Consider the following 25,414-nt stretch of genomic DNA (forward strand, 5'->3'; position numbering starts at 1 on the left):
CAGCCCGGGACTGTAAGGGGAGGGGCGGGGGCCCGGCCTTGAAAGGGCTCCCGGGCGGGGCGGGGCCGGGAGGGGCAGGGCGGGGCCCGTCTCGGCCAATCCCGTCTGAGGCCTCGGGACGCACTTGGTCCCGGAGCCTTGCCCTTGAAGGCCGGATTCCGACTCTTCCGCCGTTTTCTAGCATCTGCCCTTTCTCTGAAACGTTTCCCTCCCCTAAATCCGGTGCTGGAGGCTGCCTCTCCCCGAACTCTGCGAGGGGTTCCTGGTCCCGCAGCCCAGCTGACTGGCTGCTCAGGCCTGCCGGCCCCGGCCTCGGGGTGGAAGGACCGTCTGGAAACTGCTGCACCTGTTAGGGAATTTGTACCTATCTTCCTTTAAGAGCCCATCCCTGGGGCCCCGGTTAGCTGTGGAGGATGGTCCCTTCTTCCCGGGGCCCTCCCCTTTTCCCTCTCCCCTCTCCCCTCTCCCCTCTCCCCTCCAAGCTAAGGAAGACGTGTAAAGCTCCCTCTCTCCAGTTTTTAATCATGCTCTGAACCAGGGACCAGGACATCCTCTTCCAGCTCGTTGTCTGGGGCCTGGATTCAGGGACAATCACCTGTCTCTTCTAGATCAGGCCATCTGAAGTAGATTGCTAGACAATCTCGCTTTATATCCACACCAGCATAATTTACTACCCAGAAGGTCCTGCAGGCCATCGCCCTGCTTAAAAATAGCCCTCCTTGGAACATACACCACAAACCAGAAAGGTTGACTGTAAATAGCAATGACCCCCCAGGACCTTGGACTGCAGCCCTGTATTTCAGAGGGAGCTGCCCAGGCCTCTGGTGATGGTCACGTACCCAGCTTCTATGGCCACGTGCACATCACCAGCTGATTCCTTTCCCTTCCTTCTCAGGACCCAATCCATGTACAGAGGGGATGATGGAGCCCAGGAATAACCTCCCACCTAGAGAGGTTCTCTTTCAGAGTCTCCACCTCTTTTAAATATGACCCAAAGCAAAAAACGAATATTTTACCTTTGCATGGGGGTACTGACTGGGAGAGTGCATGAGAGGGCCTTCTGGGGTTGGAAAGTTTCCTGATTTGGGAGCGGTTGTATGGGGGTACACACATGTAAAAATTCCTCAAGCTGTACACTTAAGATTCTAGCACTTTACTGTGTATTGGTCTTACCTCAGTTAATATATATGCCATCATTATAACCTAGCTTACAATGAATTGAAATTTTTACAAAGTGATACCCTTTCTGCATATGATATACTCAGATATTTTCTAGGCTCTCCTATGTTCTTTCATTAAACAATTGCAGATTGGGACCAACCAAACTGTTCCTCTGAAGAGTTGAGTTCCCAGTGTGCACATTCTGTCCAATGGACCATGGTCCCTCTGGCTCCCCTGGCAGAACAGGCAGCAAGCTAGAGGTCTGTGGGGCTCACCAGCTGCTGTTTCGCTATTTTGCTGTTTCATGGCAGTTCAGGCATCAGATGAAATAAATCCAGTGAGCCTGAAATAGCCCAGATCCGGAGGATGGTGAGGCTTTTGAAGAGCATGGAGGTGTAGAATTTATAGGATGGCAGTTGCCATCTTTCTTTTTTCCCAATTCCTTAGTAATGGACATTTAGCCTCCCCCCACCTCCCACACCTTACCTCAACCCCTCATCTTTTACAGTGTAATTTTACATAAGTTAGTAAGTAAGGTCAGAAGAGACGTTGGGATCTTATCGAGAAAAGGGGTGTGGTATCTTCTTTTGGGGGCCTAGTCATCCTCACGCTTACGATAAATGTGGTGTGATGGGATGGTAGCCTCCACAGGTGACTCAACAGAAATTCCAGATTTCCGAAAATCCTTCAGATGTGATCTCTGTCATATGACACGTACTCCTTTCTTATCATTGCCAACTCCCTTCAGAGGGTGAAGGCTCTTTCCACACCTAGTGGCCAGGGTGGCCATGTGGCTTGGTCTTGCCATAGGGACAGGAATAGAAGTGAAGTGTTTAACTGCCCTATCACTTGCTCTAAAGGAGATCTCCTGTCGTGGGCTTATTCTCTTTTCTGTTCCCGAATCCAGCTGGAGCCTGGATTTAGCAGGACACAGATTTGACCAGTAGGCAAGGGCGATGCCGTAAGGAATGACCAAGTAACAAGAGGAAAGGAACCTGGGTTCCTGAATCCCCACCAGGCTGATTGCTCATTTCAGAAATGGAAAAGGAAACAAATGGGACAGGAGGGACCTACATTCTTCCTTTCCTCAGTTCTCTCTTGTGCTCAACAGCTGTGTCACGTTTCCTTCAGCTCTAAATGTTAGGACAACTTCATCTACTTGAAAAAAGTTTAAGTATTTTCATATGTTTTATTCCACGTAACTATTGCAGTAATTCTAGATGGCTCAGGGGCTCATCCAGGGTTGGAGCCAGTGACGGCTGGGCCAGGCCTCAGCACCTTTTCTCTCCACAGCCTGTTTGTCAGCTGCCATTAGGTGAACAGAGCTGTTTGGACAGTAATGATTTCTGTGCCTGGAGGTGGTCAAACCTGGGTTGACGATGGCACAGGAAAGACGTAAGCCCTGGAAAGACAGTGGAACTAGATGACCCTTAATATTTATTTGAGGTCTTCCAAATTCTCTAATATTTTGGTACCTGCAGCATGGCTTCCTCTAAACCTTTTCCCCCACCGAACTTCAGAAGCGTAACAAAAGAATATCTGAAGGAGCCCATTGTGACGAAAGAGACAAGATAGAAAAATGCTAAAAGAATCAAATGAAGAGACTAAGGAGATTTTGGAGAATTCGAGAAAGGCAAAGTTTAATTTGCATACAGGCATAACCCACACCTCACCCGGCAAGTGTTAGGCCACAGCACAAACCCCTCTGGCGGAGTCACAAATGTCCATAGATTTGCAAAGCAACTGGACACAAACAATATAATTCTCAAAGTAACACATGGGTTTTTCCATCACACACACATACAAATCACAAAGAAATACACTTAAATCCTCTGCAGAAGAGAGATGAGGATGGTAATCAAGTTACCTCACATTTGGACAGCACTTTACGGTTTACAGTCTAATCCATTTTGTCCTCATGACAGCCCTGTGAGGTAGGCAGCACAGGAATCACTATTAGCTCCATTTCACAGATGAAGAAACTGAGGATCAGAGAGGTTTCAGCACTGGCCTAAGGCTTTAGATGTAGATCTGAGCCTAGGACTCAGGGCTAGGATGCCTAGTCCAGTGCTCTTTCACGACTGCCTTTCCATGGAAAACTCAACGGTGGTGTCAAAGACAGTGGTTCAACATCATTTATTGATGAACTATTATTTTTCTTGAGCAAGTGAGATCAAGTACAATCAAATCAACCCTAATATTAACGTCATGTGGTGTGGTAGCCAAGATGAATAATTTTCTGAATCATTCGTGTGTTTATACCTACAACAAAATGGTTGTTTTCTACTTTAGCTCTGCCCTGCCTTAATTTTAAGTCACTGACAGACATGGAGAAATGACACTCTGATTAGATTTCATTGACTCAAGTCTTATTACCAGGATTCAAACAGTGGTGTCTGTAATCAAGTCATTATTTAAAGCTACAATCAGTTGTCTTTCTGAAATGAAAATGAATCCTATTCACTTATTCCTTCTGGCTGTGGACATTAGCCTAGCTCTATCCTTTAGCCATAAATAATATGTTATCTTTTATACCATTTCAACAGCAGTAAAAATGATAAACTTCACAGGCTGGTTTTTAAAAAATCTTATAAAGTGAAGGGAAAGGTTTTTTTCTTCTTTTTTTCCCATCCAGGGGGAATAAAATAAAACTTTGAAAAGAAAAGCTAAATAAAATCCTTTTTTTTAAAATAAAAGTTAATTTTATTAGGAACAACCCCTCTATTGCATTACTCTTTTTAGTTAAGAATTTAAAAGTGGCCCAATCATTGCTGACCCATGGTCTTGTCTGTTATAGCACTGTGAGAAAAAAAAAGAGGGGCGGGTCCATCATCACCCACACTCCAAACTGGAACATAAGGGAGTTTTCTCTGCAAAGGTATTCAGTATCTGTATTGAAATTTAGCAAACAGTAGTGGGGACTTGGTGTCAAAGCCAGTTGAAAATACTGCAACAGTTGTTTAAAATTCCCTGTTTAAATTCCTTCAGAGAATCACTAAGGAAAAGCGACAACATTCTACTTCATTCCTAAATCTGTGTAATATATTGGCTTATGTAAGAGATTTGTCCCTGTAGCAAAACTGGATGTCTTAGTTAATAACCAAAGGCATCTCCTAAAATCCCCAAGATAATTTCATTGACAGTACAAAATGTGGGTATTCATCTGAAAGCAAGAAACTGGATTTTACTTCTCATTTTCTGGGTTCATTTTGCAAGAATATGTGTTCCCTACTTGGCTGTTAGGGGCTGACCTCCCATCTACTCATAGAAATGGGTCTCATATAATAGAATATAAGCAGACACAGCCAGGGGTGCACGCTCCAACAGTCACACAAAGCTTGCAAGGCAGAAGAGGATGGGTGCTTTAAACAATCAAAAAGAAACCACAAATTGCTCTTGGGGATTTTAAATGTGACCAAATTGAAAAATGCACTTTCCTCTCCCAGCTGGCCCCCAAATAGTGCAGGTCATCAAAAGCAACTCCCTTGGAGGTGGAGTTCTCTCTCTTGCAGCTCCAGCAAGGCTTCAGACTCTACGAAGCAGAAGGAGGGGTGTGTGACTCTCAATAAAATGCAAAAGGTCAGCATAGACTACTGACAGTGCCCAAAGTTGACCACTGGGGGGCGCTTCCAACATTCTGCAGGAAATAGGCCTGAAAGCTTTGGGTCACTAGTTGAGGAAAACCTGTATGCCAAAACGGGAGAAGTATTTGGAAATTCCTCTAGTTCCTATTTTTCTCTAATAAGAATGGCTGCGGGCTTCCCTGGTGGCGCAGTGGTTGAGAGTCCACCTGCCGATGCAGGGGACACAGGTTCGTGCCCCGGTCCGGGAAGATCCCACATGTCGCGAAGCGGCTGGGCCCACGAGCCATGGCCGCTGAGTCTGCGCGTCCGGAGCCTGTGCTCCGCAACGGGAGAGGCCACAACAGTGAGAGGCCCGCGTACCGCAAAAAAAAAAAAAAAAAAAAAAAGAATGGCTGCATTGCCTCTGCAACATTTGGGTCAGAGAATTAAGGGTCCAAACTTCCAGGGACAGTGCCCACAGAACCACACCCTCCCTTCTGGAAGACTTTGGGGATTCTAAGGGCAGAGTCCGATGCATCAACCTTTCTGCATGTTGCTCTGCCTGAAACTACTATGTGTGTGGTCCTTTCACTGATTTGTCCTGATTTTAGTTCACCTTCAAAACTATGTTTTTGCACCAAGAAAGTTAACCTTGACTTTCTTATTCTTTTGCAAGACTTTGAGGTGCTTGGTGCAATTGACATATATTAGTTCAAACTCTGTTTCTGAACATTGAGAAACAAATGGTAAGTTATGCATTGTTAGGATCCAAACAACCCATGCTTCTTATCATGCATCAAGATGCATCAACCTCTTATTTGAAATTAAAGAGAAAAAACAAGCAACTTTTTTTTAAAAAAGAAAAATAAAGCATCCATAAGTCACCCTCCTTGGGTTTAGTGCTATCCTGTTGGCTAATATGAGCTATTGAAAATATTTTTGGAATGGTCTTCAAATATGATAAGTATTTTTTTTTACTTACTTGATATTTCACTATATAGTTATGTACAGACATGGCCCTTACCATGCAGGAAAAATGTACATTCTCCACCTCTGTGGGACATTGTCAGTTCCCTGGGTCTTATGAGCCAGCAAGTTGAATTTATTAGTCAGCTGTCAGCTCTAACAACATAATTAAAGTGCAAAGAAAGAGAGAAAGCAGCCAGGTCAATTTTTTTTTCATTGTCTGCATCAATATGCTTCATGCCTGCCAGATGCCATAGGCTCAGGTAACAATAACTCTATATCTTTTCTCTTCTTTGAAAGCAGAGGTCTCCCTGAGAAGAGAAGAGGGAGGTAAACATGAGATAGCCCTATTTCTTCAACAACCAACAATCCTGGGAGAAGCAAGGTTGCTTTCCCAGCCTAGGGTAGGAGGACTAACCCCTGCATTTGGTTTCCTGACACAAGGGCTGTTGAGTGGTTGGGTCCATTTCCCATATACTTACAATATTTTCACTCAGAAATGTCTCAAAATTTAAAGACTGAGGAAGAACCGTCTACCAACAGCACACGGAAGGGTGGGTTTTAAAAAGAAAATCCCACTAAACAGCTTTTTTTAAAAAAAATACAATCAACGTTCATAGTGAGGCTAAAAATGGTTTGTGTAAATCAGAATAGATTCCCACATTACCAATGGTGGGGGGCGGTGGGGGGGGAGGGAAGAAAACAAGCACAGCAAGGTGCAGAGATGATTTTTAAGTATATCTTTTCACTTAGCATTGAAACCCACTCTTCCCTGTAGCACTTTGTGGCCTTTTGTCGTATTCCACAGTTTTGCCGGTGAGGTGCGTGGCCATCGTTTTGCAAAGCCTGCACCTGTCTCTCCAAGGGCCTTGGCTTCCTGGTCTCCACAGCCTCAGGAAGAAGCCCCCCACTCCTCCACCTCGAGAGAGCCACTGGCTGGGCTCCGCAGGGGCACGGCTACTGAGTTTTTAATTATGGAAATGTTACGTACAAATCCACTTGACTTTCAACCTGTCTTCCCTGTCCTGTTGCCTAAAGACTGAAAGAGCAGTTTCAGAACATGCCATTCCTCCAATATAAATATTTATGATGCACTGAGGACCATGCACATGCTGAGGACTGAAATTGCTTATGTGTCGGCCCATCCCTACAGAGGCAGCCTCGGCTCTTCTGGAAGCCTGTAACAAAGGAAACGTAACAGAAGCAGTTAAAACCCTAGGAGAAGACTGGGAGGTGCACCGAGCCAGTAAAGTGCCAGCGAAACATCACAAGCCTCTTCTATGGACCCTCGTCCCCGAGTTCTAATAGAATATGCAGCAGAGTTTCAAATTCCCCTTCTTACCTGCTTCATTAAAATGGCTACCAGCACCTCCCGTCTTATATTCCCTCATGCAAATGTGCCCTCAGCTTTACCAAATATCAATCTCTTCACCTTCCCACCCAAGTCTGAAGCATCTGTCTTCCACTCCAACCAACTGGGCTCCCCTGGCTGGAGACAGAATTCCCGTTTGGTTCCATCATCTTCGGGGGACAAAGGAGACTGGCTTCGTCTCCATCACCCCCGTCCTCCCTGCACTGTGGGAGGCGTGGCATGCACAGTTCTGTCCCTTCTGCTTTCCACGAAAATTCCACCGACTCAGGGCAAGGCTGGATCGTCAAGCTGGGAGCCGAGGTTCAATTTTTAGAGACAGCTCATACAGTGTATCTTCATCTATGATGAGGGCTTTGTCAAGCAAGTACTGAGTGACCTGGAGAAAAAAGGGGAATCCCCACTTTGAGTTTTGTCACAACACCAGTATGTACATTTTCTGGATGGAACCCGACACAATTCAACGTTTTCTCCTAAGCATTGAAATACTTTAGGTAACTAAAAAAATTATGAATATATTCTTACTATAAAAAAAAAAATCACACATCTCTAGTCCTCTGTCAACTCCCACCCCCAGGCACTGCCCTCAAGAATTGCCACTGTTATCAGTTGGCTTGTATTCTCCCAGACATTTTTCTGTGTCTTTCTAGACATTACCATGCACTTAACAGAAATCATTTTTTCCCCTTATAAGTGGTATCAAAACGATACATTTTATTCTGCTTTTGTCAAACTAGAAGTCGTGGAGAGCTCCCCATGTCAGTACAAAGAGCTCTAACTGCTGTGCACCATTAACAGTGTGACTTATCAGAGTTTATTTAATGATGTCATATCGATGGGTGTTTGGTGGCTGTCAGTGTTTCACTATGACACAAAGTGACAGTGAAGTCCTTGTTAGCATGTTTCCTAGTGCTCACATGTGAATGGTCCTCTAGACACTGGAAATGAAATGAAAGGAAAGGATATGGAGATGAACATGTTGGAACATGGGGCAGCTCCATGAAAATATTTCTTTATCTTTACTGAGATATAACAGACATAAGTAAAATTAATAGCTTGATTAGTTTTGACAAATGTAAACACCCATGTAACTTACATATATAGCATGCTAGAGAATAACTCCATCAGCCCAGAAAGTTCCCTCATGCAGCTTCCCAATTGACCTGCTGCCAGAAGCAATCGCTGCTCAGATTTCTACCACCACATGTTCTGTCTGCTCTAGAACTTCACGTAAATGGAATCACACGGTATGTACTCTCTTGTGTCTGGCTTCTTTCACTCAGCATAATGTTTTGAGATTCATCTATATTGTGGTGTGTTTCAGTGGTCCTCTTCCATTGCTGAGTAGTGGGTCCAATGTATAGATGTTCCACAATTTGTTTATCCATTCATCTATTTATGGACACCTGGGCTGTTTCCAATTTTTGGCTATTATTAAGAAATGCTATAAACATTTTATACAAGACTTTTAATGGGCATGTTTTCACTTCCCTCTTGGATAAATACCTGGGTCATAAGGTAGATGCATATTTAACATTTCAAGAAACCTCCAAATGACACAGTTTTTCCAAAGAGGTTGTACCGTGTTACTCTCACCAGCAGTGTATAAGAACTCCAGCTACTTGGTATATCAATTTTTAATTTTAAGACGTAATATAAAATGACCTCCAAAACTGTTGTACCTATAGTACATAAGAGCATCTGTTATCCCATACCCTAACTAATGTTTGCTGTTATCAATATTTTAAAAATTTGTCTTTCTGATAGCTGATAATGATGCTTCATAATCTGCATTTTTTCTTATTAATGAAGTTGAACATTTTCCAAATATTTATTTGTTTCTTCTTCTGTGAGTTACCTGCTTATAGCTTTGCCAATTTTCCTATTGAGTTGTTTATGCTTTTCTTATAGATTTATAGGAATACTTTTATTCTGTCTCTTTGTTTCACATGTTACAAACATTGTCTCCTAGTCTACTGCTTGTATTTTGACTTTTTAAACAATTGCCCTTTGTCATATAGAAGTTTTAGATTTTGATTCAGCAAAAACTTTATCAAGCTTGTCTTTTACAGATTTTGCATTCTGTGTTTAGGGTCTTTCAAACCCAAAGGTCATGAAATTTTGTCCTATATTTTATTTAAATAATTTAATATTTTTTAATATTTAAGTAGTGAATTCATCTGGAATTTATTTTTGTGAATGGTATAAGACAGAGAGCCGAAATTCCTATTCCATTTATACAATGGTCAGTTTCTTTCTGGCGCTTTCTTTAAACGTCTCCTCTATCCCATATTAGATTTTCATATAGACAAAATCTGCATCTGGACTTTATCCTGCTCCATTGAGTTTGTATTCCTGTGCCAATATAGTCCTGTTTTATTCAGTACAGTTTTAGTGTCTGTATCTGGTAGGGTAAGCTCTCCCTTACTCTTCCTATTTTTCAAAAAGTCCTTATTTTTTTTTGGCCTATTAAAGCTTCCTTATGAGTTTCATAATAAGTATGTCAGGTTCCATGACTAATAGGGATAATTGGCTGTGAGTTATATGGGAATCTTCTGTCTCACCTTCTCAATTTTTCTGTAAAGCTAAGATGATTCTAAAAAATAACGTCTATTAAAAAATGAAAAGAAAAGAAGGAAAGAAGGGAGGGAGGGATGGAGGGAGGGAGGAAGGAAGGAACAAAAGTAAAGAAAGAAAGAGGTAATAAAGGCCAGTTATGGTTGGGATGGAGAGAGGAAGGGGGTATAAGACGTGATATGAATCTTGAAAGATGAGTAGGGACCACATAATGCAAGACTTTTTGGACATATCAAGATTTTTTTCTTTCCTTATCCTAAGAGCAAAGGGAAGCCAATAAAGCAAACAACTTCCACTGTGTGTTTCAGAGAGTTCTATCTGGCTGTAAATTTGCAGAATGGATTTGCATTCTGTAGACCAGGTAACAGATATTGGTAGTTTGGACCAGGGGTGGTTCCAGCTCCACAAGAAATACAGGATGTAAAACAGATAGAATTTGATGATGAATTGATATTCTTTTTGCTTTCTTTCTTGTTTTTCTTACTCAGAGTTACCAAAGGTTTGTCTGTTTTATTGGTCTTTTCTTTGAGTCAGCTTTCGGTATTATTGATCTACTCTACTGCTGTTTCCAATGAATTAATTTCCCCTTTTTTCTTCATTAAATTCTCTTACAACCACACAATATTACCTTTGGCTGATGGTCTATTCGATAGGAAGTCTGCTGGAACTGGCGTATCTCTCTGATGATGTGTGATATCTGACAGAGAAACAACAAGAGCAAAGCCTAAGTACTGCCCCTGTGCTGCAGCACATTCTTCTGGAAGCCCGTCCCAGAGAAGTCAGTCCCTTCCTCCAGTGAGGTATCTGGAGCCCTGTCCCATCGTGCTCCAGGCCCCAGGGCTTTCTTGTCCTTTAATGAGCCACACAAAATGCTAACAGCAAGGAAATACTGAATTCACCATCAGGGAAACAGCTGGCATGGGGCGGCCTCAGGTTCAGGAGTGGCAAGCCCTGGGTGCTAGTGTCCATGGGCTCCTTGCTTCTAACTTGGTGCTTAGAACCCAGCTGTCCAGCAAGAAGCCTCAGCACCTGTCTATCACTGGTCAGTCCTAGAAAGTCATCCCTAGAGCTTTATTCCCTACCCTCTTTGTCCAGACTGCAAGCTGAAATGGACCTGCGAAAACCTCCTGAATCAGCCAACATCAGGTGTCCACCACCAGTGTCCACCACCTCTTCACCTCGAGCATAAAAAGCAGTGACCTTCCATGATGTCGCCTCTTCTCTGTAAGCCACTGATGTCACTGAGACAGCCTGATTGTATGAAATTCTCACCTACCATTCTCATCTTGGAGAAATTGACGAGGCCTTCCTCAGTAAAGTTTGGTGTTCCTTCTTCAATAAACGCCAGGTCTGTCAGGTACATTCCCAGATAAGGAACAGCAGGGGGGTTACAACTGCAAGACCAAGAGGTACTGTTGTCATGCTCATTCCCACAAGTGTCCACTTACCTCCCCATTTAAAATAAATAGGAAGCAAATGTGCTGCTCCCACCCTGAAGAATCAAGTTTTTAAATTCCATTTTCAGAAGCACACTTATGATATGCAGAGTTTTAAATATGCCTCACAATAGAATATGATACAAAATTACCGCCCATGCTTTACTATGTGTTTGAGACAATGGTATTTCAAACAACGGGATGTCTTACAGACAAATACTAACGTTTGCTAGCGAGACTTGCTTGCAGTATTTATCTGCATTGGCCACACTTCTCTGAGGGGTAAAAGCATGTAGGAAAACCCCACGCCCTCACCTCATTAAAGTGCAAACATTCAACCTTAAAGAAGTGGGTGGAAAAAAAATCAATGTAATTAGAGCTTGTAAAACTTGTTTTCTGTTTTAGTTAGTACTTAAATGTTTTAGAAGGTATAGACTTAATTAATATGACAACTACATGCTAAAGTGAGACCTTTGCTGTTTGGAAGGGGGATGAACTTGTTTTTCTCAAGGAGTCTAGAGGCTGAGAATATGGCCTTTTGATCCAGAGTGAACTGGGTTTGAGTCCCTGCTTGACCACTTACTAAGTGATGCAGGGCAAACTCTCTGAACTGGAGTTTCCTTGTCTGTAAAATGGAGACAATAAAACTTATCTCTTTAGTTTGCTGTGAGGCTTAAATTAGACACATCAAGCACTTCACATAGAGTCTGTCATTTAGCAAGTATTCAGTGAATAGTTCTTGTGCTATTGTTGTCACTGTTGTTACTATGAGTCTTTCTTTCTCTCAGGGCATCACAGGACAATATTTTCCAGAGTAAGGCAAGTATGTGCAGTAGATGATAAGAAAACAAGTTGCAGGAGAATACATTTTGTTCTCTCTCTCTCTCTCTCTCTCTGTCTCTGTGCACATGTGTGTGTGTGTGTGTGTGCGTGTCTGTAGAAAGAGAGAATGATCCAGCAATAAAAGGTCAAAAATACATAACAATAATCAATAGGCACTGGAATATTTAAATTAAAAAATCACAGGAGGGCTTCCCTGGTGGTGCAGTGGTTGAGAGTCCACCTGCCGATGCAGGGAACACGGGTTCATGCCCCGGTCCAGGAAGATCCCACATGCCGCAGAGCGGCTGGGCCCGTGAGCCATGGCCGCTGAGCCTGCGCCTCCGGAAGCCTGTGCTCCGCAACGGGAGAGGCCACAACAGTGAAAGGCCCGCGTACCACAAAAAAAAAAAAAAAAAAAAATCACAGGAAATCACTGTGTTTAGATTAAGAAATACCAAGTCAAGAAACTCTTTATAGTAAAAGAGTTTTATTTACTCTTTATGTGGTTTGATTTACTATGGTGATATTTTCTTCTTATTTGGAAAGCTCTGCATACCACGAGTATGTCCATAAGCTATTTACTTACTGTATCCACAGTATTCCAAATGAAAAGGGAAATCAGAAAAACACCTACGTGATGGAAGTTGTTCCCATTTGTTTTTCTTTTCAAGCCAAAGTAGGAGGTAAGTGACTATTTGTACACTATAAAAATTATATAAACATATTTGTGAATTATGAATAATTTAATAATTAAGATAGACATACTTTTTAAGGGTTTCTCTGAGATTTTTAAATCTTCCTTCAGATGAAATAGTCTTCTGAAGCTTGTCCATTAGAGCTTTTGTCTAGAAAGAAACAAATAACTTAGTATGTCATGAAAATATTCCTATGGTTTGGTAAGGTGGTAAGTTACCAAAAGATGCTCAGTTCTCTTCTACAGTGGCAGTTACTGATACCTTTGCCAGACTATTGTGATGTGATATGACTTTCAAAGTACAGAGGGGGGCATTATATTTAAATTTAATGTTTAAAAAAAGGAGGAAGAACACGTAAAGAAAAGTGACTACACTAATCGTTGAGCCAAAAAGAGAGAAAATGTGTAGAAAAGAAAAACTGTAATGCACAAGAAACTTCGGAACTTAAAGAACTGAAAAGCACATGTTGAATAGGGAATCTTAAAAGAGAAGTCTTGTGTCAGGGAGTTTTCATGATGAATCTTTTCGACTGTTAATTTCCAAGTCATTAAAGCACATATTCTGTGCTTGGCTATGGACTGACCAATACCGACTCTGATGAAATGTGACATGTGTGTGACAGGATAATATGCTCTTTGTATCCAGTGCCTAATGGCTGAGGCCACCACCGCGTTAGAGGGAGGCAAAACCCAGCCATGACCAAGGGGTCAGTGTCCAGCTTTTGGATTCTGATATAGCCATTTGAAGCCCACTTTAAAAATACTATTCCATAAAGATGCAGACGTAGAGAATGGACTTGAGGACACGGGGAGGGGGAAGGATAAGCTGGGGTGAAGTGAGAGAGTGGCATGGACATATATACACTACCAAATGTAAGATAGATAGCTAGTGGGAAGCAGCTATAGCACAGGGAGATCAGCTCGATGCTTTGTGACCACCTAGAGGGGTGGGATAGGGAGGGTGGGAGGGAGACACAAGAGGGAGGAGATATGGGGATGTATGTATATGTATAGCTGATTCACTTTGTTATACAGCAGAAACTAACACAACATTGTAAAGCAATTACACTCCAATAAAGATGTTAAAAAAATTTTTAAATAAAAATAAATAAAATAAAAATACTATTCCAATACCCATTCATCATAAAATCTCTCAAAAACTAGGGAAGAGAAAGTAGCTTCCTCAATTTTATGAAAAGCATTTATAAAAAGCCTGCAGCTAACACCATCCTTAATGGTGAAAAACTGAAAGCTTTCCCCCCAAGATCAAGAACAAGGTAAGAATGTCCTCTCTTACTATCCTATTCAACATAGCATTGGAAAGTCTAGCCAGAGCAATAAGGCAAGAAAAGGAAATAAAGGCATATAAATTGGAAAGAAAGAAATAAGATTGTTCCTATTTACAAGTGACATAATTGTCTATGTAGAAAATTCCAAGGAAACTACAAAAAAGCTCCTAGGGCTAATAAGTGAGTTCAGCAAGGTTACGGATACAAGACCAACACACAAAAATCAATTACATTTGTATATACTAACAATGAATGTGTGAAAACCAAAATTAAAACCACAAGAACATTTAAATATCTCCAAGGAAAATGAAATATTTAGGCATAAATCTAACAAAACATATACAGGACTTGTATGTTGAAGATTTCAAAAGGCTGATTTAAGAAATCAAAGAAAACCTAAAGAAATTGTGAGAAATACTGTGTTTATGGACTGGAAGACTCAGTGTAGTAAAGATGTCAATTCTCCCTAAATTGATTGGTTTAATGGAATTCCAATGGAAATCTCAGTAAAGTTTTTAAGACATAGTTTTTAATCCTAAAATTTATATGGAAGTCACAGCACTTAAGGTAGTTAAAATAATTTCAAAACAGAAGAATGAAGTGGAGGAATATAGAAAGAATTCTCAAATCTCAAAGGTAAAAAAACCAAACAATCTAATTAAAAAATGAGCTGAAGACATGATTAGGCATTTTGCTGAAGAGGATATACAGATGCAAACAAGCACATGAAAAGATGTTTAACATTATTAGCCATTAGCAAGTGCAAATTAAAACAATGGTGAGATTTCAAAATGGCTAAAATTAAAAATAGTGATAACACCAAATGCTGACAAGAATGTGGAGAGGGCTTCCCTGGTGGCGCAGTGGTTAAGAATACGCCTGCCAATGCAGGAGATACGGGTTCGAGCTCTGGTCCGGGAAGATCCCACATGCCACGGAGCAACTAAGCCTGTGAGCCACAACTACTGAGCCTGTGCCCTAGAGCCTTCGAGCCACAGCTACTGAAGCCCGCACGCCTAGAGCCCATGCTCTGCAACAAGAGAAGCCACTGCAATGAGAACCCGCACACAGCAGCGAAGACCCAATGCAGCCACAAATAAATAAATTTATATCTAGAAAAAAAAGAATGTGGAGAAACTGGTTTACTCATACGCTCCTGATAGGAATGTAAAACGGTACAGCCTCTCTAGAAAAGAGTGGAAGTTTCTTATAAAACTAAACACACAATTACCATATGACCCAGCAATCGCACACTTAGGCATTTATCCCAGAGAAATGAAAACTTATAGTCACATAAAACATATTCATGAATGTTCATAGCAGCTTTATTTGTAATAGCTGAAACTGAAAACACCCAGATGTCCTTCAAGGGGTGAATGGTTAAATGAAGTGTCATATCTACACCACGAGGTACTGTTCAGCAATAAAAAGGAACTAAGAATTGATACATGTAACAACTTGAATGGATTTCAAAGGAATTATTCTGAGTTTAAAAAAAGGCAATCTCAAAATGTCATATACTGCATGATTCTATTTATACAACATTCTTGAAATGACAAAATTACAGAGATGGAAAACAGATCTGTGGTTGCCAGGAGTTAGGGAGGGAGAGGGGGGAAGGTGGCTGGGGCTATAAAAGGGTGACAGGAGGGATCTTAGTGATAGAACTGTTCTGTATCTTCACTCCGGTGGTGATTACATGCATCTATCCCTGTAATAAAGGCACACTAGACACACACACACATATGCACACACACAAATGAATACATGTAAAAGTAAGGAAGTCTGTATAAGATTGGTGGATGGTACCAATGGTTAATTTTGTGGTTGTGATATTGTCTGTAGTTATGTGAGATGTTACCACTGGGGGACACTGGGTATAGGGTGGAAGGGATTTCTATTATTTCTTATAATTGCATATGGACCTACAGTGATCTCAAGATTAAAAGTTTTTTAAAAACAGTTTTTATAAAAGCTGTGGCTTTTATTTGCAAGGTCCAGGCTTTATTCACAGAAGAATTTGCCATTTCTAGAGGCCAAACTTGGGATTCTTAGAGCATTCCATTTTTACTAAGGAATGGGGGGAGGGGATAAAAGATATGACTTAGGCTTGGTTTCTTGCTACATAGGGAGGAATTTAAAAGGCTCGGAGAGAGCAAAGAAAATAGAAGAGAGTAAGAAGCAATGTCTCTGAGAGGGGCTTAAACCCTCAGAGGGGGCAACAGAAACCAGACAGCTTTGAGGAAATGTCAGCAGAATATATGCTATTCTTCCTGCCTGAAACCCTTGAGGTGGGCGCCCTGAAGACACCCTTCACCAACTTTGGGTGGTCACAACAAGGCAGGCACAGTGGTCTGTGGAAGGAGGATATGCAGAGAGGGCCTGGCATAAACACTCCTAGCCTCTGGCGCCCATGGGACATGGAGGAGCCTAGAAAGTTCCCCCAACACTCTTTGAGAGGGTCAAGTGAGTTATCTAGTAATGAAGAATTAGCCTGCCCACTAGGGATCAGCAAGGGGCACCACAGCCTGTAGTAGAGGTAATACGCACCCCATCTCAGAGAATCAGCAGAGCCAGTGAGAGATGAATGGGAGGTGAGGTCAGTCAGGCTCCCTGCGTGCAATAACCATGCCATGTTCCTGGCAGGGTAGGTTGACCATTTGAACACCAGGCACAGGCAACTCACAGCGACTTGTACCCAATGACTAAACTGCCAAAGACTACAGCAGGAGGCCAGTGGGTGCACACAGCCTTCCACAAGCCCGGAAAAGCCCTCCCTAACACCCACTGACACTCAGGGGGAAGAGCAGGGGGGAAATGGTGATGTCACTTGAATCCTGAAATTATCTGAAGGAAAAAGTAAGCGTGAACAAGCTAAGTCCAATTAAAAGAAAATTAAGAAGTTATATTTCTTCACATTCAAGTCATTATGCCAAAACTTGACTACCTGAATGACAAAGAAGAGGTGAACATGGAGGCCCTCTATCCCTGGTCTTTGGCCCTAAGGCATTTGTACCTTTGAGGGAGAAAGAATGGATCCACGGACATCACTGTGCTCACTTGGAATCAATGCGCCCTCCCTAAATGATTCAGGGAACACCTCCTGACTGTCAACCACATTGTCTGAAGTTGTCCCCAGATATGTTATAATGAGTGTTTTGGTTTGTATTTTCTTTTCTAAATTAACCATTTAGAAACACATATGAGCAGAATCAATTAAGTGGTAAGAACACAGTAATTACCCACCTTTCTTTGGCAACGGAGCTGCACATTTCAGCTAATTATTTCCTAATCAGTAATATTTATCCTGGCTCTGGTCTCCCAGTCTCTCCTCCTCGCGGCAGCGGGAGGTGTCGCCCGCTGGTGCTCACCTGCTTGGACACCTTGGCCCAGGTTTTCTTCAGCCGGTAGATAGCACTTCTGTTTAAGGCCGAGGTGATCTCCAGCACGCCGTTGTAGTTGTGCAGGCACCGGCAGATGTCCGCCACGGCCACCCACTTCTCAATTGCGTTGGCTCGGGAGCTGATATCCGCATAATTCATGATCTGGGAGGCCACCAGGTTACTCATCTGAGACCATGGAAAAGCCAAGAGAGGGCAGCTAAGAGCCAAAGCAATTCATGCAGGCACGATACCTGAATTACCTACAGAAATGTCAGCAAAGCAGGTGTCAAGGGATGTGAGATCATGGTCCATTTAGATATCAACCTTCTGAAGAAACTAAAGTCTGTAATGGTAACAATAACAACACACGAATGAACACCTGCTCATCCTGAGTGAAGAGAGGGGTTGTTTGGGATCAGCTTGTTGGGGGAAGAGGTGGTTTTGCTAATCAGTAATTTTGATGGAGGAGTCATTTCCAATAATTATGGAGAGAATGGCAGAGAACGAGCTAACCCCTGAGGAATGGCAACCTTTGCAGATCAGGGGTTTCACTTCTTGGGGCCTCTCCCAATGTTCCTTGGGTCCCAACGATGTGGGGATATTCACTCTAGGAAGCCTCAGTTAGCACAAAGAAAACACATTTCCTCCCAATCAAATCAAACTCTAACCTACCAACTCTCAAACCAGAAACACTTAGGTGCAGAAGAGAGAACATTTTCATCTTATCTTGCTGAATTTTTTTTCCACCAGCAGTTAAAGGGACCTATAGTTTCAAGGCTAAGCACTGTAATTCTATTAGTTAACGCCAAGAGAAAAAGAGGCAACTTAAGAAGCTCAACACTTAGAATATGGAAAGGAAAAGACTAGAACAGGATTGGTTACTAATAAAGGGAATCTGGGGTCCATAATCTTATATCCATATACTAAATCTGATGAGTACACCAATTCTTTGATAATTCCATAGGTATTTTAAATCTCACAGGGCCTCAGAACTATCATTGTGCATATTTATTAAAGAAATTATTTTGTACTGAGCACCCAGTAAGGACCATTCTTTTAGGTTGTGGGAACAGGAAAAATAAATAAATCAGTCTCCCTGACCTTAAGGCACTGAGCCTGGTTAGGTGGGAAGGTGAGGAGAGGCAGACAGAAACAAGTAAATACCACAAAGCGAAATGCAAAGCTAGGGCTGTGGGGCGGGGGGGGGGGGTGGTGGAGCTTGAGAAATAGAGGCAGCATGGGGCAGGTGGCCTAGTACAGAGGAGAGAGATTGTGCCTGCACTGAACCCTGAAGCGTGAGGAGAAGCTAGCTACTGCTTCCCATCAAAGTAGAGGAGTGTCTGCAAAGGGACAGAGGGGGAAGGCGTGGTGGCATGGAGGATCTGGCAGCTGTCTGAGGAGCACGGGGGTTGGTGAGAGACAAGGATGACAGGAGGCAGGGCTCCTGTAGGCCAGGTTGAGCGGCTGGGGCCGTATTGTGAAGGTGAGAGGAAGCCACTGACAAAATTTCATCAAAGAGATATAATTAGATGGGCCTCCGAGAGAAGTTATTTCCGTGCCACTGTGTGAAGAAAGGGTTGGGTGTCAGTGAGATGGGGGTGGGGAGGTAGTGAGTTAGGAGCTCCTGGAGAAAAGAATGAAAGGCCAAATCAAGATTATGGCAGTGGGAAGGGAGGGGAAAAGAAGAGTCTGAGATGTGTAGATTTAGGGTTCACTAACATGTTGAGGGGTGAGCGAGGTGGAGAAAGGAGAAGAAGGGGTCGAAGATGACCTCTAGATTCCGTGCTTGGTTGAGTGAGTGGCTGGTGGGGCCATTACCCAAGACCAAGAATAGAGAATAAGATGAAGAAGCAGGCTTGGTGGGTCTGGGAGGAACTCTGATGATGAGTTCCATCTGCAATCTGGACACAGTGCAAGTGGCCACCCAAGTAGAGACATGTGGGTATGGAGCCTGGGACTGAACCTCTGATTTGAGTGTCCATTTCATCCCAAGTGTATGTACAGCACAGGCAAAAAAGAAAATAAAATCCGTTTATTGTGCACAGAAGGGGCTCTGCTTCTCAAAGAGTGGCCCAGACAGGTCATGTGTCCTGTCCTTTAGGAAGCAGTGACATTTGATGCTTGTTCTGTAATAACACCTATTCCACATGTACCCTCAGCAAAGCACTGTCTTGGGAATTTGCACTGTTGTTTTGTATTTTGATTCTGGATGACATTAATTTACCTACAGGTTTCCTGGTAGTCTTTTTTTTTTTTTTTTTAAACATCATCATTACTCTTTTTACCGTACTTTAGTAGAATTGAAAAGGGAGCCTTCCCTTTGCCGGGATAGGCCTGAAGACATTCCAACATCTGTGGCTCTTCCACAGGACTAAGACCAGTAGGACAGCACCAATAGGGAGGAGGAGGGTATAAAAGCAACTCCATCTAAACTGCTGCAGAAGAGCAGAGGGGGAGAGGGACCGACAGCTGGTTACCTCTGCACGCAGTCTCAGCATCACTGTAATTACGCTCAGAGAGGTTCCTTCCCACCCTGGAATGTACTGGGACTGAACGTTCAGTAATAATGAGGAGGAGCTGTAGCAACCCAGCCTTACCATCACCAGTACCACCAGGGGCCAGTGACACAGTGCTGTTAGAACCAGTCAATCTACGACCATGAAGTAATCATGATCATGATAAAAATAATAGCAGCTACCTATGCATCACTGAGCACTTACCAGACTTGTGTACCATCAAATGTGAACTGGAAGGTAACTGGAAGTAATCACATCACTGTGAACTCTTAGAGGATATTTAAGCTTTTTTTTTTTTTTAACATTCCATCAGTTTTGTTTAAAAAGTGGGTGGAAGACTTCTTTTAATTTAGAGAAGGCATCTCAAGACCCTGATACTCATCTTCCTATAACACTCCCACCCAAGGTTTTATTTTTATGGTTACTCACATCATTGAAGTGTTGGCTGGTTTTCATAATGTAAGGTGTTCTTTCATTTTTATCCAGCTTCATCCACCCCTGCCCAAGAAATTCTCTGAAAATTCAAAACAAAACACAAAATCAATTAAGTGTTTTAAGGGTGCCCATGATCCTGAATAATTATTATGAATATTATATACATTAAACTTGACATTGCCCAACCCTGCTGCTCCATCTCAAATGAATTTTAGCTCAATTCTACCATTTCACCACTTGATGCCAAAAAGAAAAAGATTCTTCAGTTTCAGCTTTCTCTTATAAATGTTTGGAACCGGGTCCCTATTAGGATCATTATAAAGGCTTCTCTGAAATTGGAAAACAATGACAAGAGGAATAAAGAGCTTAAGTGCTAACTCAGAAACCAAGACCATTTTCCCTGGATCACCTTGAAAAAATCTTAAGCCTTAGCAGAAGGCTTGAAAAATCCATCACTACCAAAAATGTTAATCAAGAACAGCATGTTTTCCTCCACTTTGCTCTGACAGTCTCCAGGAGAATGTCAGTTCCATGGGCAGGGACTTTCCTTTGTTTGCCCCAGAGCCCGGAACAGTACACGTGGTAAGGGCCGAATGAACAAATGCTGGTGTTAGCACTTTGCAGCCCGTTCGTGTGAGGAAGGCAGTTACGGTGGTGGGAGCTCAGCCTGGAGGAAGGTCTGTCTTCTGAATAACATCCCTGCTCCTTCATTTCACTCATGAGTGGGTCACTGGATCACAGCAAGCGAGGGACAATCAAGCTGGAGCATACAGGAGTTATTTTGTCAAGGCATTACCGAAATTAAAATGAAATTACTCTGACACATTCTTAATCCACCAATGTTGACTGAGTCCCTTGACGTGGGTGGTACTGTTCCCATCCTGCAAGGCTGTTGGACACAAAGATGTGCTTTTTCTACGGATGAAAATTGGTACATGTTCACAGCAGCAGAGGGGAGGAGAGGTGAGAAGGGTCCCAGGAAGAGACCACACCAAGGGCAACCACAAAGATTCAGCCTTTGCTGTTTCTCCTCTTCCATACTGGTCGTGCTCCCCTCCCTCCTGAATCCTCACTGCACTGGAGGATAGTCAGGAGGTGGGGGGAAGAGGCACTGCACTCCTAACTCAAGTCATCAAATAGTCAGTGGGTTCATTTGTACGGCCAAGGGGCCACGTTCCTTTTTTCCCCATGTTCATGGATGGGCCTACAATTGCTGAAAGTGGGAAATAAGATAAAATGCATAAAAGAAAAGTCTGCAAGAGCATCTTCCGGCCCTGCCCCTTCTACTGTAGCTCTGACCACCAACACGGCTATGCCGGAGCCTCCATCATCCTGGATGTCCTCTTCTCTACATACAACATGGACCACAGTCATACCTCTTACCCAGCCCCTCCCATACCTTTCATTTAGTTATAATTTCACAGGGGACTTATGCCAACAGTTGTTATTTGTCCACACAAAGGCCTTGTTTGTAGAGCTGCTGATTAGGACAGCAGGAGGGGGCTTAAAGAGCCTCCCTTACTCTGCACACGAGACAGTTAAAAGGCAGTAGTGACATGGATGCTCATTACGTGACAGCGTTCACTCGGCAGATACCCACTCCAAGTGTGCTCTGTGCAAAGCGCTGTCTTGGGAGTCTACGCTGTTCTGGAGTCTCGATGCTCAGCAATACCACCTGCTGATTTATGGACATGGGGGAAAAATTGCAGCAGAATTTACAGAATTTCCCAACATCAGTGTTTCTCAAAGTATAGTCTTAGCTCACGCAGAATTATCTGGGATTCTCATTGAAAATGTAGTTTCCTGGGCCTCAAACCTACTGGAATCAGGATTTCTGCCGGGGGGGTGGCCAGGGGGCGGTACCTAGGGATGTACATTTTGAACAGGTTTCCCAAATGATTTTAGGCACCATGAAGTTTGAGAACCACTGTTATACTGTATTGCGGTTTCTATAACACAAAGATGTGAGAGGACAGAGAACTTCGCCTTCTATGGTAACTGTAGCACATACAGAAACACAAGACTGACCATCTTGAGAGTTCCCAATATTTCTATATGAATATTTCCAACATATAGTGGAACCAAAAGACATTCAAGTGGGACAAAACCAACATAAGACTAAGAGCCACAGCTCTGCGCACACGCATCTGCTGAGGAACAATGTCAGCTGTAAGGCAGCCCTGCTGCTGTGAGGGCACACTCACTCGTAGGGAATGCTTCTGAAAACGATGTGGTCCAGGAGGGTGATCTGCTCAGCCAGCTCCATGGCCGACAAGGTCTCAAAGCACTCGGCCTTCGGACAGTCTGTCTGCAAGAGATGAGGGCAGGGAATGAAACACACCCGGAAGCAAGGTGCCTGCCAGCTCACTGCAGCTGCTTGGAGTACAAAGTCCACCCTAGATTCCAGCTATGAAGAAAATGGCAGAAAGTTCAGAAATAACAGCCGGCATTAACATCATGGACCAACTGCTAAACCCCAAAGCCAAATCTGGTTCTTCTCACACAGTTACAGCGACAGAATATACAGTCCAGAACCCAGTTATCAGTTATGGGCACAGTGCTTGCCTTTGAGAGGTGAGTCTTACATATAATTGTGCAGGATAAGACCACGGCTGAACTTACCAGTTGAATTATATCCTCCAGTTTTAGGTGGATGTCATCTTGATCATCTTGTGAAAGGGCCCTAAAAAAAAGTCAAAATACCCTCCATGAAAAGAAAATAGACATCCCCGAAATGAAATGACAAAATGCAGTTCAGTTTTCCCTGGGTGGAAGTCGGAGGGCTCCGGTCTGCGAGGCTGTGGAGACGTGAATTGAAGACAGAGGGTCAAGGAAACAGGAAGACACACATGTTAAAGGCAGAGGAGGATCATCAAGAGAGCTGACTTATAACACCGAGCCAAGCTTTTACATACAAGTTGTAAATAAAACACCCACTGTGAAAGTGAAGCAGAGGGTAAGCTGGTGCTTTGCGTTACTGAGCGGATCCATGCCACGAATCTGGGTGCCTTGCGTTGCTATCAGTCAGGGTTTCTAACAGGCCTAAGTGTTCAATCCACAATCCTCCAGCCCCTACCCTGGCCCCTCCCTGCTGATGCTGAGGCAGAAGATGCAGGCATAGGTAGACCAGAAGCTCAGGGGGGTTCCTGGGTAGCAAGAGTTCAAACAATACCAGGTAGAAAGCCAGCAGGTGAACTCTTCCCCTTTGCTTCCCAGATGGGCTTTCCTGAGACACATTTGGTACTGTATCCCCACATGTGGTGTTATTCAGCTCTCAGTAAATATTTTTTTTGATCAGTGACAAATGAGTAACTGAATACATAAGTTAAGGTGGGTGCTGGTTCCAGAGTGACAGTGATACTTTCAAGTCCAAGAGAAGTTCAGGGTCCAGGAAAATTAACCTGATTATATAACTTGCCATCTGGACCAAACACTTCAAGTGTCCTAAAATGAAGGCATAATCACATATTAAAAGTATTAAAATATTTAAACAGTGCCCAACCATGTAGCCTGTCTGCTGGAGGACACTAATCTTAAAAAGCAACAATGATGTGATGTTCTATTGTGTTCTGAGTTGATAAAAACAAAACTATCACCCTCGAAAATACAAAATCAACTGAGGAGGGTAATTGTATGCTCATTACATGCCAGGCATGTGCTTACCATCTGACACACACTCTCTCCTATATCATAAAAAATCCCTATAAAGTAAGCATTATTATCTCCATTTTATAGATGAGGAAACAAAAGCTCAAAGAAATGGACTAACTGGCCCAGGGTTCGGTCCAGTTTGCTTTCCTGTTGCTCTTGCTTGTCATGAGCAGGCTTATGAAAGGCACTACTTCAAAGGTTCAGCATAGAACACACACCAGAAAAGGTCAATTCCTTTTCCTCGATCTTCCTTCTCTCTAACAAAAGTTCTTGGCTGTTTACCCGGGAGCAGAATCCTTCTAGATCACAGGAATGGCAATCCTCTTGTCTGCAATTAGCCGTACCATTTGTGAGAAGAAAAAGTCACCATACGCTAAAGGGAAGATTAAGGTGAGGAAAAAATAAGTAAACATAACTCTTTCTCCAAAGATCGTTACATCACACTTAAGGGTTAGACACAGGGGAAAAGTGACTCTTTCCCAAAGTGCATGTCATCCTTTCTACGGTAGCCTGTGTTCTTGGAGAGAGATCAGTGGCCTTATAACTATGTGTACCCGTGGAAAAGATCCTTTTTATGAGGCTGGGCAATATTCTTAGCTTGGAAAGAAATGGTCCAGAAGTTATTTCGCTTCTATCAAATGTTTCTCTCCTCAACGATCTTACGCTAATGTTCCAAGATACATCTGGTCCCATTCAGTTACCTCACATTTCTCTCTTCAAAAGAGTCTGCCCTGTAAATCAAAATAAATGCTATCTCTTTCGAAAATGTCCCCTTAGAACAAAAGTTCTTAATCCTAGAGTATCACTAAATAATCTCTAGAGGTCCACAAACTTTAAAAAATGATATGCAAATGTTTGCATATATTCATATGTTCATTTTTCTGAGAGGAGACTGCTTCCATCATATTCTTTTTGGGAATCCATGACCCCCAACAAGGTTGAAAATAACTATAGAAATGTATACTCTTCCATAAAATGGCATGTGACATTCTGTAAAATACAAAAGATTTTCAGTATTATTATTAAGGAACCAGCTCCAGAATTTGATGCCCACCCATGAATTCATTAGTGATGGCAAGTCGAATTCTTTTTTCTTTTTTTTTTTATGCTTATAGTTACAGTTTTATTATAAAGGATATAACTCGGGAACAGCCAAGTAAAAGGAAGAGATGCATAGGGCAAGTCGAATTCTTAAGGTAGATGTGACCCGAGGAAATAGCTCAGAACAATATAGAGATGTGTTTAATAAATGAGGATGATCCAGCTGTCAAAAAAACACTTCGCACCCAAATTAAAAGTGATTAGAAAGTAAAAAACTAAATTGATGACTAATTATCTTTGAAGGCCTTTTCAAGCCAGGAAAGGAGGTGAACAAAATCCACCTAGTAAGAGAGGTAGGCCCCTGACTCCAAGTAAGAGTAGGAGCAAGACGTCATTTTGGTGTAAAAGTTCTAATGGGTCTGAACAAAATAAATGCTACGTCTAAACACCGACATGTCAAATATTCTTGACCTGTAACGTGTAAACATCCACAGTGAGTACCTTAGCTGGA

At 42.6% G+C, this 25,414-nt stretch overlaps 1 protein-coding gene across 5 annotated transcripts in view; it reads right to left on the minus strand.

The window, feature by feature from the left end:
- Positions 1-2,781: 2,781 nt before the first annotated feature.
- Positions 2,782-25,414, minus strand: part of RASGRF2 (Ras protein specific guanine nucleotide releasing factor 2) — a 233,008-nt gene continuing 210,375 nt past the window's right edge. For all 5 annotated transcript variants that reach the window (XM_060009219.1, XM_060009218.1, XM_060009217.1 and 2 more), the window contains 8 exons: positions 22,834-22,894; positions 22,416-22,519; positions 20,206-20,290; positions 17,249-17,446; positions 12,660-12,739; positions 10,913-11,030; positions 10,265-10,333; positions 2,782-7,438 (listed from right to left, as the gene is read on the minus strand). In XM_060009219.1, coding sequence (XP_059865202.1) covers positions 7,346-7,438; positions 10,265-10,333; positions 10,913-11,030; positions 12,660-12,739; positions 17,249-17,446; positions 20,206-20,290; positions 22,416-22,519; positions 22,834-22,894 — 808 coding nt within the window. In that variant the 3' untranslated portion in view covers positions 2,782-7,345. The remainder of the gene's footprint in view (positions 7,439-10,264; positions 10,334-10,912; positions 11,031-12,659; positions 12,740-17,248; positions 17,447-20,205; positions 20,291-22,415; positions 22,520-22,833; positions 22,895-25,414) is intronic.

Source organism: Delphinus delphis, chromosome 3 (assembly GCF_949987515.2).
Source record: "Delphinus delphis chromosome 3, mDelDel1.2, whole genome shotgun sequence".
Classification (NCBI taxonomy): domain Eukaryota; kingdom Metazoa; phylum Chordata; class Mammalia; order Artiodactyla; family Delphinidae; genus Delphinus; species Delphinus delphis.